The sequence below is a fragment of the Sarcophilus harrisii genome, chromosome 3 (assembly GCF_902635505.1).
Source record: "Sarcophilus harrisii chromosome 3, mSarHar1.11, whole genome shotgun sequence".
Taxonomy (NCBI): domain Eukaryota; kingdom Metazoa; phylum Chordata; class Mammalia; order Dasyuromorphia; family Dasyuridae; genus Sarcophilus; species Sarcophilus harrisii.
In genome coordinates, this window is record NC_045428.1 from 582,477,394 (window position 1) to 582,492,471 (window position 15,078).

The following is a 15,078-nucleotide window of genomic DNA, read 5'->3' on the forward strand; positions in this document are numbered from 1 at the left end:
AAAAAAAAAACACTTATTTTTTTATATTTCATCCAATATTAATTTTTCTCTCCCTCCTGTCTCCCATTAGGAAAAAAAAAAGCAAACCTAAAGCCATGTAACAAATAGGCAAAGAATTAATTATGCAAATCAAAGCCCTCCCATGAGCTGTGCCCAGAGCTGCTCATACCTCCCTCTCCATCCCAAGGGATGGGGCCATTTTCTTCATCAGTTCTCTGGTTTTAGGATCACTCGGTGCATTGATGGAGTTTTTAAACCTTTCCAAGTTGTTTTTTTCCCCCTTATTATTGTTATTGTAGAAATTGTTCTCTTAGTTGATCCAAGACATTCTCTGTCCCAGCCTCCCCCCCAGGCTCCTGGCTGGTACCCAGGGGCCTGGAGCTAATGGGGAAGGCTGAGTTGGGCTGCAGGAAGAGCAGGGCATCCGTGTCTGAACCTCTGCCTCTCCCTGGTGCACCCAGGCCTTGTGTTCCTTCCATTTCTGTCTCCCCCGCCCCAGTTTCATGGAATAGTTTCTTAGCTCCCTTTTCTCCCAGCCCTCCCCCGGCCCCCCTTCCTTTGTCAGGCTGTCCCCTTGACTGACACATCCAGGAGCAGAGATGCTGTGGAATGCGAGGTCCCCCTTGCTGCCCATGACCTGCCCCAGGGGCTCTCGTCCCCCTTCTCACGCTCCCCCCTCTCTCTCCTGCCTCCAGCTGTCTGCAATTACGGAGTCTGTTTCAATGGAGGGAATTGCGCTGAAGGGTCAGCCCAGCTGTGTCACTGCCCCTCCGGCTTCCAGGGCCCCCGCTGTCAGTACGGTGAGTAGGATCCAGTTGCTGCTCGGCCCCCGCTCCCACGTGGGCGGTTGTGCTGGGCCTGGTGGTGGGGAGGCTGGGGAGGGACTGAGTGAGAAACACCACGGCCTTTACCTTCCCTGATCCAGGGTCTGGGGAGCCCTGAGCGTGTCTCTGTCCACGTGCTCCTTTCCAGAGTCCCTTGGCTAGCTGTGTGCACATGGGCTGATACTTTCCTCCCTTAAAAAACTTGTGTGATCACAGTCACACCCTCTGACCAGAGGCTGTTCCAAACCTTGAGGCGTCAGAGAAATCCGAGTTTCTCCTATTATGAAATGTTTTGGACGTTAAATGGGTCTTTATGCAAAGTCAAATATGTGATCATCTTTTTTGGTGGGGACCCTGTCTTTGATTTCATTGGAATAGAAAGTTCTGCTGATGAAGATGGTCACCTGTTCTGCACGTCAGCCTTAGAGGACTTCTTGGGAGCATAATTGGGTTTGGGTGACTGGTCCAAGGTCACACAGCTAATGTATGATCATCCTTTTTTTTCCTTTGTCTTTTTGGGGGAGAACCCTATTTTTTATTTCATTGGTGTATAAAGTTATACAATAAAGAGGACCACCGGTTCCACACTTCAATCTTAAAGGGCTGCTTGGGAACACTAATTGGGATTGAGTGACTGTTCCAAGGTGATGATCCTTTTTTTTGGGGGGGGGGAGAAATGTTATCTTTTATTTCATTAGTATAGAAAATGCTACTATGAAGATGGTCACATGTTTTGTACTTCAGCTTTAGAGGACTGCTTGGGAACCCTAATTGGGGTTGAATGACTGGTACCAGATCATGTAGCTAATATATGATCATCCTTTTATTTTTCCTTTGTTCTTTTGGGGGAGAAATCTGTTTTTAAAAATTTTATTGGTGTAGAAAGTTCTACAATAAAGATGGTCTCCTGTTCCACACTTGAGCCTCAAAGGGCTGCTTGGGAGCATAATTGGGGTTGAATGACTGGTTCAAGGTCATGCAGTGAGGAGGTGCCACAGAGAGAGACTGATCCTAGGTCGTTCTGTCTCCAAGTCTGGTTCTTTCTATGTTACCCTGATACCTTTTGAGTACAACGGGAAAAACGACGGCTCTGGAGTCAGAGGATCTGGGTTCAAATGCCGGCTTTATTACCACCTAGCTTTGTGTCTTTGAGAAGTTGGATCCCTCCCTCTGGAGCTCAGACTCCTCCCATCTTGCTGCCATTCTTGATAGCCTTTTGCTTTTACCAGGCCTTGGTGGGTGCACAGTTAACATTTGACAACATAAATTAATTTTGGGTTAACGGGAGTCTGAATTTGCGCAAGTGGAATGGGAATCTTCATTGCTTCTGCATCTCCAGGCAGACAGGTGAAGGAGGAGGAGAGTGGAGACACCCTGGTTCTTGGTCGCACAGGCAATGGGCTGCCTGCTTTTATGGCAGCAGCCACCGAGGCCCAGTGTAGCTCCTTGGACCCCAAGCTTTGGAAGGAGAAGGGTTTTGATGGAGACTGATAGATGTTCCCTTTTCTTTTCTCCTGCCATCTAAACTCTGGGAATCATGGCAACTTGGGGAGTGAAGAAGAGACTCTGGAGAGGTTTGGGGCAGGTCAGGGGGTAGTGGCTCTCTGCTAGTGTGTGGGGAAGCTTTCCTGGCCCAAAGCCTTTTGGGACTGGCATGGTCCATCTTTGAGAAGCCAGTCATTCACACATTTGTCCTCCTGCTGGGAGGGAGAGATCAGGCTGATTTGAGAAACACCGAGTGAGCCTTGAGACTAGGAAGGCAGTAAAAGAGCCACCGTCTGGGCCAAATCCTACCTCCGACACAGACTCCGGGCCATCTCCAGCAGTCACTGACCTGCCAGTGCTGTGGGCCGCTGTCTGTGGCTCCGCTCTGCTCCTGGTCCCCCCTCTGGCTCCTCATGGTGGAAGAGCCGAGAAGATGCTGGCCTGCGTCGGTAAAGGGGGTTTCCTCACCTGAGAGATGTCTGTACTAACAGAAGCACGGGTTCAGTCATGTTTGCATACCAAGTAATTTCAGGGGGTGAGGAGGAGTACTAACAATTGGAAGCGGGAATCGTGGTGGTTCAGGTGTGTCCAATTCTCTGTGATCCCATTTGGGGTTTTCTTGGCAAAGATCCTGGAACCGTTTCCATTTCCTTCTCCAGCTCATTTTACAGAAGAGGAAACTGAGGTAAATAGGGCCAAGTGACTGGTCCAAAGTCATACAGCTAATAAATATATACTAGAGTGTGGTCTGCCATTTCCTTCTCCAGCTCATTTTACAGATGAGGAAACTGAGGTAAACAGGGTTAAGTGACTGGTCCAGAGTCATACAGCTAGTAATTATCTGGGGCAGGATTGAACTCAACATTTGGAATCAGAAAGACTTTAGTAAAATCCTCCATCAGTCACTCAGTAGCTGTGTGATCTTGGGTTAGTCACTTGTCTGCTGTCTCAGTTTCTTCTTCTCTAAAAAAGGGGAAAAAACCCCACCAACTTTTTATTAGTGTTGTGGAGATTACATAAGATAATACTAGTAGAGCACTTAGTAGGTGTTTAATAAATGCTTATTTCTCCCTCCCAGTACAGTGCTCTATATACAGTAGATGTTCATAAATGATAATTGCTTTGGAAATGGCCTTAGGAGTCCCCAGAATTGTTGTGGCCGTCACTGGATGGTGGTGAATCATCTCAGGACGGAGGACCAGGGAGCCAGTTGTGAGAAAGGTAGCTCTCTCCCCATCGTGCCAGTGGGTTTGCGGGGCTCCGAATGCTGAGTCAGACGGCCCATGGTCCATTACCGATTTCTTCATGGCCAGTCTCCCCTGAGGAACTTTAATTACGGTTACAGGTGGAAATTAAGAAATGCTTAAAGGGCCATTAAATCTCATTTGTCTAATCCTTTTGAGATCCCCTGGGCTCTGCTCCTGGATTCCGTTCAGGAATACCAGCCCAAGGGGAAGCTGGTTGGGTGTTTTCCAGAATGGGATTTGCAGGCCCACGTTTGTCCCTTCCATGGACATTGTGGTCCGGGCTCCCATGTGAGTGGCCTTGGTGACCTTTGGTGGACTTCTGGTTGGGACATTCATAAGCAGATGCCACCTGACTTCTTAGTGCTTACGTGCCCCCTGATGCCTCAGCCTCAGAACCTTGACCTTTTCCCAGGATTTGCAAATGGGCTCTGACAACTAACTGACCTTTAACCTTCAGGGTATCTCCTCAATTCATCTCCCCCATCCCTATTCCTTCCTCTAATTGAAACCTAGATTTCTATTCAGGACACGTGGGTTCCTGAAACGTAAGGCAGTTTTATAGAAATTTGTTGGGTACTGGGCTATCTGTAGAGTAATAATATTTTATTTTATGGAAATACTTCTTCCCTTCTGGGTTTAGCTGCCCTGCCCATCCCCACCTCCTTTCAAAAGTAATAGATTCTGGCTTCCTTTCCCCTTCTTTCCCCACCCTCTTACCCCTGGTAGGATAAGATTACGGCACTGTTTCTTGTCCGTACCTTTTGGATGGATATTCATGGAGGTTGGGAGTAAGTTTAAGGGGCCAGGACATGTGCTGACTCCAGTGAGACTTCAGCAGGGTTAGGACCATGAAGGATGAGTGGGACTAGTGGGAATGCCTGAGCAATCCTCTCCTGAGTGATAACAATCTGGATTTTTTGATCTGTGCCATAGAAAAATGATTCTGTAGAATGTCTTGGATGTCAATCTAGTTTATTAAGCTGATGGATAAGGAAACTGAAGCCCAGGGAGGTTCACTGATTTAGATTATAAGTGGCAGAGAATATCCAGGTATCCAGCGCCTACTTTGTTCTAAGCACTGGGCCAACCACTGGAAATACAAAAATAAAGAATGAAACAATCCCTACTCTCCAGCAATTCACCTTGTTTTAAAATTTACTTATTTATTTTTAATATATATTATTTTATGAATTATATTTGGAGATAAAAATCAGCACAAAAGGGAAAAAACAAGGGAAAAATAAAAACAAAAACAATAACAACGGAAAAAAAGAAATGAACCTAGGATTTACATTCAGTCTCCTTAGTTCTTTCTCTGGATGTAGATGCCATTTTCTGTCCAAAGTCTGTTGGGATTGCTTTGGATCTCTGAACCGCTGAGAAGAACCAAGTCTTTCATAATTGATCATCGCACAGCTTGCTGTTACTGTGTACGATGTATCCCTGGTTCAGCTTGTTTCCTCAGCATCAGTTCATGGAAATCTTTCCAGGCCTTTCTGTAGTTCATCCATTTTTACAGAACAATAATATTCCATTCCCTTTATGTATCACCAGTTGTTCAGCCATTCCCCGGCTGATGGGTATCCATTCCTTTTCCAATTCTTTGTTACCACAAAAAGAGCAAGCAAGTCACATTGTATCAGGGCAGACAGCATGGATGAACATACAGAAGTTTAGACAGAGTATCTACCTATGGGGATACGGAGAACATAAATACAAATCTGTACAAAGTAGAGGAGGACAAGGTAGTTTGGAAGGGAGGGCACTACCCATGAGCTTCATGCAGAGGACGGTGCTTGAGCTGGGTCTCCAAGGAAGAGGGAACATGTTCCAGGTATGGAGGGTAGCTAATGCAAAGGCATAGAGATGGAAGATGGGTGTCCCGTCAGTGTCTAGCCAAGTACTGAGCACATAGTAGGTGCAAAACAAATTCTCCCTAGAATTCAACTGAAAGTAAGCTTCTTGAGGGTAGGAAGGGTTTCATATTGGTCTTTATATTCTCAGAGCCTGGCACATAGTAGGTGCTTTAAAAATTCTTGTTGATTGATTCATGGACTGTATGAGTCCATGTGTGTGTGAAAACATTTTAAAATGGGAGATGCAATTCATCTAGATGCAGAGATTTGGGGGTATCCCTCCTACTGTGCTCATGGTTATAGAGGAAGAGAGGTCCCCTCTCTGGCTCCTAATGGTAAAATTCTTATGTAATAGAATAGATGAATCCAGAAACCTGCATTCCATGATTCTAATCCTTCAGGTGACATTACTGGGGCATTTCCTGCTTAATTAAATTCTTCAAGATCAGAGTTTTGCAGGTGAGATTTTGATGTACTAAGTGTTCCTCATGTACCAGAACCTCTGCCATTGTGTGTGTGTGTGTGTGTGTGTGGAGAGGGGGAGGGGGGCAGAGACAGAGACAGAGCGAGAGACAGAGACATAGAGACACACACAGAGAAAGGGAGAGACAGAGACAGAGAGACAGAGAGAAAGGGAGAGATAGAGAGACAGTGACAGAGAGACAAAGACAGAGAGAGAGAGACAGAGAGAAGAGAGAGACAGAGAGAGAGAGAAAGAAGAGAGACAGATTCAGAGAGACAGAGAGATACAGAGAGAAACAGACAGAGACAGACAGGGACACAGAGAGACAGAGTGAGACAGCTGGAGACACATGGGTAGGAGAAAAAAGAAGAGGGATAGAGAGAGATATATACAGAAACAGAGAAACAGAAAGACAGAGAGACACACAGACAGAGATGGAGAGACAGAGAAGGAGGGGAGAAGAGAGGAGGGGAAAGAAGAGGGACAAAGAGAGGCAAAGATAGACAGAAATATACTTAAAAAAGATAAAGATAGAAAGGGGAGAGATTGTGTGTGTGTGTGTCTGTGTGTGAGAGAGAGACAGAAAGAGAGAGACAGAGACAGAGAGAGAGAGAGAGAGAGAGAGAGAGAGAGAGACAGAGAGATAGAGAGAAAGAAAGAAAAAGGGGGAGGGGGAGAGACAGATCCTGTTTTCCTTTCCTAATAGAGTTGGTTGCAATTCTTCATGCTTCTCTTCCCCTAAGATCACAAAGTAAACTTCCCATTCCTCCCTAGATAGTGGGATTTGGGCGCTACAGGCCCCGAGCACATTTGGGAATATTTAACTACCCCCCCAATTATAATTGATTGCAGCTTTGAAAATAAAGAACATATTTTTTGGTTCCCCCAAATTCTTGACTTTAAACAGAAAATGGGAGGGGTCACAGGGAGGGGCAAGAGAGCTGGAGAATGCTCTGGTTTTGAACTGGGGGTGGGCAGCTGTCTGTAAATTACATGTAGGAGCCCCTTTCCACCCTATGAAGTCGAGAATCACAAGTTGTGTCTTGGGTTGGGGAGGTGGGTCCCTAAAGGGTCTTATTGTCTGGTTGGGAAAGCTTGCCCCCTTAAGAGGGCATGAGGCAGTGGTGGGGGCCAAGTGGGGCTCATGTGGCACCAGTCTGCCCGGTGAGAGGCCCCATTTAGTTCTTATTCCCCCCAGAGGGGATGGGGGGCAGGGGCCCTGGCAGAGACAAAAGCATTGAATGCTAGGCTAAGGAGTTGGGGAGCTGCCATGCAGTTGAAAGTGTGCCGGATTTGGAATCAAAAGGCTTGGTTTTTAGCTTCTGATTCTCCCCTTTTTGGCTCAACCTCTCACGGTCTCAGTTCCCTCATATGGGACATTATGACAAGAGAATATTGGTGGTGAAGGCAGACGACTGCAGGGAGGGAGTGTGTGATGGCAGGAAGGACAGTGTTAGAGCATCCTGCCACTTATCCTCGCGTGACCTTGGCTCCTCGGTTTCCTGCTTTGTAAAATGAGGAGATTGGTCTCCACCATTGCACAATGGAGAAAAGCATTCCAGGCCATGCAATAAAGCCCATTTAGGGTCCAATCTTTCCAACCTAAGACACTGACTTTTGATTCTCGACTTCACGGGGTGGAAAATTCACTTCTTCAGTCCTTCCCCCTCTCCCATTCTCATTATGGGAAGGAGGAGCCCCTGAACCCGGGTTCAAATCTCACCTATGCTGATGACTAGCTGTTGACTGGGAAAATCACTTCTGCTTCTCTTAGTGTCCTTATCTGTAAAAATATAAGAGTGGGTTGAACTCAAAACCTCAGCTCTAAATCTCTAAGTCTGAGCTCAGTGGGGTAAGTCTTAAGGAAGTCCCCTTTACTCCCTAGAGTAGGGGTCCTCAAACTACGGCCCATGGGCCAGATGTGGCAGCTGAGGATATTTATCCCCTTCACCCAGGGCTATGAAGTTTCTTTATTTAAAGGCCCACAAAACAAAGTTTTTGTTTTTACTCTAGTCCGGCCCTCCAACAGTCTGAGGGACAGTGAACTGGCCCCCTATTTAAAAAGTTTGAGGACCCCTGCGAGCCTTCTTTTGTTCATCTGGTGGAGTGGCTTGGATTGGGTAATCTCCAAGGATCCTTCTGGCCCTGCCATCCCGCAAGACAAATCCACTCAGAAAAGAAACACTCAGCAGAGAAGACCTTCCCTTCCTGGCATTCCACCTTCCAGGCAAACTGAGAGCTGTTTCATGTACCCAGATTTCCATTCTCCTGCCTCCAAGCATTGGCCCAAATGGTCCCCCATACGTGGAATATACTCCTTCATCTGCTGATCAGAATTCTTATCTTCTACCTCATTTTCACAAAACCTTCCCGGACCTTCCAGGTGCTGGAACTCTCCTTAAATGAATTTTACTTGACTTCTCTGTGTAAATGTTCAATCCAACTGCCCCGTACTCAGAAAATATTAGCTCCTAAGCACTTAGCATGATTCAGTGCACACAGTGGGGCTTAATCAGTGCTTATTGTGGAATCAAATAAAATGAAAGAATGTCATCATCATCATTATCATTATTATTGACGTCATCACTGTTGTTTCCTTGGGGAAACAATCTGGAGTGGAGGATTTGTATAAGGGAACTCTGCCAGATAATACTAGACTGAGTGGCTGGGAGTGGATTATCAAAGGCATTGATTGCCAGGCTAAGGAGTTGGGGAGCTGCCATGCAGTTGAAAGTGTGCTGGATTTGGAAGCAAAAGGCTTGGTTTTCAGCCTCCTTTCGACTCGACCTCTCATAGTCTCAGTTTCCTCATCTGTAGAGTGAGGGGATTGTTCTAGATGGCCCAGCTTGAAGTCTATGACTCTAGGACCTTGTCTGTGAGACTTTGCCAATTGCTGAACCTCCCTGGATCTCATTTTCCACATCAGTGGAATGAGGGGGTTGGATTGGGGGCCTTTAAAGCAGCCCAGAGCTGTAGATCTCTGCTTCTATGTCTAACAAATCACTTCGGGGCTTGCTTACAATCCTGCAAGCCATGTCATTTGTGTTTCCATCCCTAGCTTGGAGTCCACTTAGGACGCGCTTAAATGCTTTTTCTTTCATTTATTTCCATTTCACCAATTTACAAAGAAGATTTGGGCTAGGGCCATACAGCTAGCAAATAGAGCCAGGGTTAAGGCGAGTTCTCCTCTCTTTAACCTCTGGAAATGGGTTATGGAATAAGAGGGGAAATGGGGGACTGATTATATCAGGACTTATGTCAGTGCTTCCTGAGATGGGGCATTTCCTTCACACACGCAGATTGCAAGCCCTTCTGTGTCTTAGTAAGCCATCTCCACGAGTTGCTGTGGCCCATCAGCTGTGCTCAGTTCCAGGTGTCACAATTTCAGGACTTTCACGAGCTGGAAGAACGTCCAGAGAAAGGATGGAGAAGGAACTGGGGTATTTGGCCTGGAGAGGAGAAGGCTCCAAGGGGACACTAGTATTTGAAGGGCTATTCAGTGATAGAAAGATTAGGGCCTGGAACACAGTAGGTGCTTAATAATTGCTTGTTGAATAGCTGGTTATTTAGATGATTTATTTGCTTTCCTCCAAAGGTAGCAATAGAGACTGTGGGTAGAGGTGGCTGACAGGTATCCTGTAGGCTTGAGATAAGGAACAAAGAGAGCTGTGGTCTGTCTCCAGAGAGATCCTGGTTTCCCTTCCATGGAAATCTTCTAGCACTTTGGTGGATGTGGTGGATGGGATTCTTGTGCAGTTATGGGGTGACTTCGGGGATTGTGGCCAACTTGGAAATTCTGGATTCTCCAATTCCTGACCAGGCGGTAGCATCCTGCCTCTTGTTTCTAAGTGTGAGACAGATAGTGAGAACAGTGCTGGATTTAGGGTCAGAGGACTGGAGTTTCGGTTCAATGGCAAGAGTGCTGGATTCACAAGACCTTCTAAATGTGGACAATTTACAAACCTCTGTAAAACAAAGGGGATGGACTAAATGTCCTCTATTTCAGCCTTAAATGTGGGACTTCAGATTTTTCTGGGTCTTTGGGGCCCATCTCATCTGTGAAAGGAATCACTTAGGGATTGTCTTTTGCCTCTTTTTGTATCCCCGATGTTTAGCACAGTGCCTGGACCTTCATTATTGTTCAGTCATTTTAAAGTCATGACTCCATTTGGGGGTTTTTCCAGGTAAAAGATACCATGGTTTGCCATTTCCTTCTCCAGCTCATTTTACAGGTGAGCAAACAGAGGCAAACAGGGTGGAGTGATTTGCCCAGGGACACTAGATTGGAATCAGGTCTTCCTGACTCGAAGCCCACAGCTTTGTGGACTGGGCTATCTAGGTCTCTCTGGCACACAGTAAACCTTAATAAATGTTCACCGATTGAGGGAGTTGGATTGAGTGGCTTTCGGGTGATCTAAGATCTAAGATCTAAGATCTGTTGTTTATAGAGCATTTGGCTTTCCCCTCTGAATCTGCTGCCCTCCCTCCCATGGGAACAGCCCCTGTCCATCACGGAGGAGAGAGCAGGGAGGCAAGCCAGGACTCACACCGGATTGTGTTTGAGATCCCCATGATTCGGGCAGAGTGTCTAGACTTGGTGAGGAGATGATGTGGGCTGAGCAGTCTTACCTGCCTCCTTCAGCAGAAAGGGAGCATTGTATTCCAGAGACCCGGGGACTTAATGGCTGGTATATGGAGCCAGTACCTTCCCTATCATTTGGGGAAAGTGCATTTCCTTCCCCCCACACAAGTCCTTTTATCTGTTCCTAAGCTTCTTCTCTCTTTCCACCTGGGCCTTCAAGCTACCTGTAGTTGCAGCTTTGATGGTGGGAAGGGCAGCAGCAGTCATTGGTTGGCTGATGACCAATGGCCTCTGACCCAATATCACCTCTGGAAACAGGGTCCCAGGTCCCAAATCATTGTGAAATCTGACCACATGAGGAGCTTCCATTCCTAATTCTTTAAATTCAAGATTATCATTCCCATTTTGCTGATGAAGACACTGGGGCTCCATAAGGGGAAGTGTCTACACTATTCATAAATAACACAATCAAGATGAAAACCCTGGTGGATGGTTCCAATCCCAGTGTTCTTTCTACCACGTCATGGTTAGTTTGGTCCAGGGAAGGGGGATTGAACAGAATGAGGAAAAAAAGAAATCATGGATTCAGTACCACATTGGATGCTTACTTAGTCACTTAATAAGTGACCCCACCTTTTTGAGCCCCGTTTTCCTCCCAGGGGTGTTGCACTCAATATTCTCTAGAGTCTCTCCCTACTCTAAATTTATGATCCTATATTTCCATTTCTGCTCCTGCCTCCGATCTCATCAGCAATTTGGATCATAAATCTGAAGCTGGAAGGGACCTCAGGAGCCATTGAGTCTGATTCATTAAAAAACACTGCTCCTGCGTTCATGGAACCCTCCCTGGCTTTTTTAGGCTGAGGAAGCCTTCTCCATTTTTCCCATGTGGCTGCTGCCCTTCAGCAAACCTGACTCTCTTAGAAGTCCTTTGAGAGAGGAGGTCCCACTCTGCTGAGTTTGGGGTGAGAAGGAGCCAGCCAGAGGGAAGTGTCCCCTCAGTACCCTCTGTGGGAACGAGCTTCTGGCAGGAAGTCGGGTGGGTGTATCAGTTGGTGAATCAGTCCTGGAAGAGTCCATGGGAAATGTGTCTCCCCACAGCCTGGGAGACTTCATGAAAAAGAGTGGGGGCAATGGGACGGGAATTTAGGGATTTTGTCCTCAGCTGAAGAACTCCCACTTCAGGGGGTCACAGATCGAAGAGACCATGGAGGACCACGAGTCCTCCCTTTACAGAGAGGGACTCCAAAGCTCCACAGATTGGCTCATGGTCACACACAGTGAAGAAGTATTGGGGCACAGTTCAAGCCAAGGGCCCTCCTGATTCTGTCTAGGGCTCTTGCCACCATACTGGGACATCTCTCAAGGGATCTGCAATGTTCTAACACAAGGCTGTGTCCTGAGTCAATAGAATTTCTCTTGACTTTGTGGACTGATTAGGAAGTCACAGGACGTGGATAAAAGGTGGGCTTCTGTCCAATCTCTTACCTTTCAAAGATAGAGACACTTTTGTCGCCCTGGATTGTGTGTTCAACCTTTTTTCACTCTTTGTGATCCCATTTGGGGTTTTCTTGGCAAAGATACTGGTTTGCCATTTTCTTCACCAGCTCATTTCCAGATGATGAAACTGAGGCAAACTGAGTAAAGTGGCTTGCCCAGGGTCACACAGCTAGGAAGGGTCTGAGGCCAGAGTTGAACTCAGAGTTGAACTAGAGCCCCGCACCCTATTCACCATATGACCTAGCTATTATAATTCTCATAATTATTATCTTATTATATGTAATAAATATTATATGATTATTATGAGATAATATAAATAATAATTAGCCTTTATTCCCATTTTATTGATTTAGTTTATTTGCTTTATCTATTTATGTATTTGTTTATTTATTTATTTTATTTGCTTATTCTTATAAAATTTCCATTTCCCACATGGGGAAAAGGAATAGAAGAGATTAAGTGACTTGCTGCACAGCTAGTAAAAGAGTAAGGAGGGATTCAATCCTAGGTGTTCTTGACTCCTGAGTCCCTCTCTGCTTCTTCTGTGTCTCATTGCCTCCGAAAGAATTTGATTCCACTTAATCCAGTGCTATCTGCTAGGAGGTTTTCCCTTAAATCAAGGCTACATCAGGTGTGACTGCCCTTTGGTGTCTCCCATCCATATTTGCTCCTTTTTCTGATCTTCGGAACCAGACAGAATAAATGTAACCCTCTCCAAGTTCCCAGATCCTTAGCAACTTGGAGACAGCTGCCAAGTTTCCTGAGTCTTCTCTTGTTCAGGATTAGCATCCCTAGTTTTTTCCACTGATCCTGCTGAATGATAGATCTTGTGTTGAAAGGGACTTTTGATATCACAGCCTCTACTATTCTTGTGTTACAGCTGAGGATGCTGAGATATAAGGCATTCTGTGATTGGCCTGAGATCACCCAGGTAGGAAGCAGCAGAGGAGAGATTCGAACACAGGTCCCTGACTCCAATGGCTTTGCTCTTTTTACTGTATCACACTTACTGACAGGGTGGCCATGATAATGAATACAAGGAAATTGGTCTGAATTCAGGGAGTGGCCACTTGCCAGATCTTGCCATTCAAAGACTGCTTTCTATCAAACTTTTTCCAGCTTTTGCTGTGTTTTTTACTCAGGCCAGAATGAAAACTGTTTTTAGCCCTCTATTCTCTGACTATTTTTCCATCTGTTCCTGGGCACTTCAGATCCCAAGTCTGACTTTGATGGCAGCATCTGAATAATCAGAGAAAAGGAGCTTGTTGGGCTTGGGTTACCCAGATATTCTATTATATCTCTGCTTTTCTCAGAATTATAGAGTCTAAGAGTTTTAAGGAGTCCCCAAGTCCATCTGATTTGAGAAAGACTTAAGAAAGAAGCAATGCAATTCAGCAAACATTCCAACATCTCCTATGGGTCAGGCATTAGGGATCCAAAGGAAAAAAATAAAATAGTTTCTGCCCTTAAGTAGCTTATATTCTATTCTACTCAAATGGTAAGCCCATTTTCTTGGGGTCTCGAGTGAGAGGGAACCCATTTCTTTCCAAAGCAGTCCATTTTTCTTTGGGACTGCAAAATGGTTTCTCCTTATATCAAATCTTAACTCATTTTGAAGTTATTCTTTCCTCTGTAGAATAGTGTGGACTCTGTTTCCTACAATCTGTGTGAACTTGGCGAAGTCACAGATCATATCTTCCTTCTGAGGTGAACCTCCATGTATTTTTTCTGTTTCATGGATATATCCAGTTATTTGCATGTTGCTTTCCCATTAGACCGGAAGCTCCTTGAAGGAAGCCATCGTTCTTTTGCTGGTCTTTGTATCCTCAACAGTTAGCACAATGCCTGCCATATATTAAATGTCTGTTGATTTGGTGGACCTCAGTTTCCTCAATTATAAAATGAATCGGGAATGAACTGGAAGGATTTCTGAAGAAATCTAGTCCCTTTTTCTATAGCACCCCTTCAAACCCACTCCTGGCTCCCTTGCTGACTTTCCAAGATCCAAAACTGTGCATTAGCCGCTATCTCATTCTAGAATTTCCCTCAGGGTATGGGACTTCATCACCCCGGAACACTCAATCACTCACCCTTCTCACCCTGAAATGTCCCTTTGCCACTCTATCTTTTCCCATTATGAATTCCTCTGAGAGCCTCCATTTTTGTGGAGTAGTCTAGGTCAAGCAACTTTCATTCCCAGTCCAACTCCTGACTTTCTACCTTTTCTGGATTTCAGAATCATGTTTCTATGCTTCATACCATCTTCCCCATCTTCCTTCTCTTCCCAGATCCCCTTTATGGCTTGTTTTCCTGTTGATATGAAAGCTTTTGTAGCTTAAGAATCATCTTTTTCGATTAGTATTTGTATCTTTAGCACTTAGCAGAGTGCCTGATACATAATAAATATATAAGAAATGTTTTTGCCTCGCTGTCTTACTGAGAACATGATCTCCATAAATTTTTTCTTGAATCCATGAAGGGAAATTATGTATACTTTCTCTTTTCCAGTCCAAATGCTGCTTCTTGAGGCATATTGAGACCATTAACATCTATTTATAAGTGCTTACTGTATGAATGACTAAAATATATGAGTATGAAAAAGGGGGAGGGAATGCTCCCTGCCCTCAAGAAGCTTACATTTGAATGATAAAGAGAAAAATAAAAATAACTAGATATATAGAAAAATGAAAGATGAAACAAATGAGAAAAATAGGGAAACTACAGTACATGTCAGTCATATTAATCAATAGTGTTTAGACTATTTAAAATAACTAGATGTATTGCCCTGGTAGAGGAAATGATGACGGTGAATTTAGAAAAATATGGAAAGATTTGGACTTCTATTTTCCACCTTCAAAGAAACAGAGGATAGACAATACATAGATGTATATAAATGTATATGTGGTTATAGATGTATATGTGTATATGAATGTATGTATATATAAATATATCTGTGCTTAATTATAGCCTTCTTGGGAGAGGCAGAGAGAAGGAAAAGAAAAAAAAAAGAATAAAGTAAAAAGCCCAGAGCAGAAAACAAAACTACAAGGAAGCAAAGAAAAGATGGATAACTCAGAACACAATGTATAATCTAGGATTTCTTGAAATGGAAATTTGTTGT

At 44.8% G+C, this 15,078-nt stretch overlaps 1 protein-coding gene across 2 annotated transcripts in view; it reads left to right on the top strand.

Moving 5' to 3' along the window:
• Positions 1-15,078, top strand: part of MEGF6 (multiple EGF like domains 6) — a 367,229-nt gene that overhangs the window by 102,149 nt on the left and 250,002 nt on the right. For both annotated transcript variants that reach the window (XM_031962976.1, XM_031962977.1), the window contains exon 3: positions 696-800. In XM_031962976.1, coding sequence (XP_031818836.1) covers positions 696-800 — 105 coding nt within the window. The remainder of the gene's footprint in view (positions 1-695; positions 801-15,078) is intronic.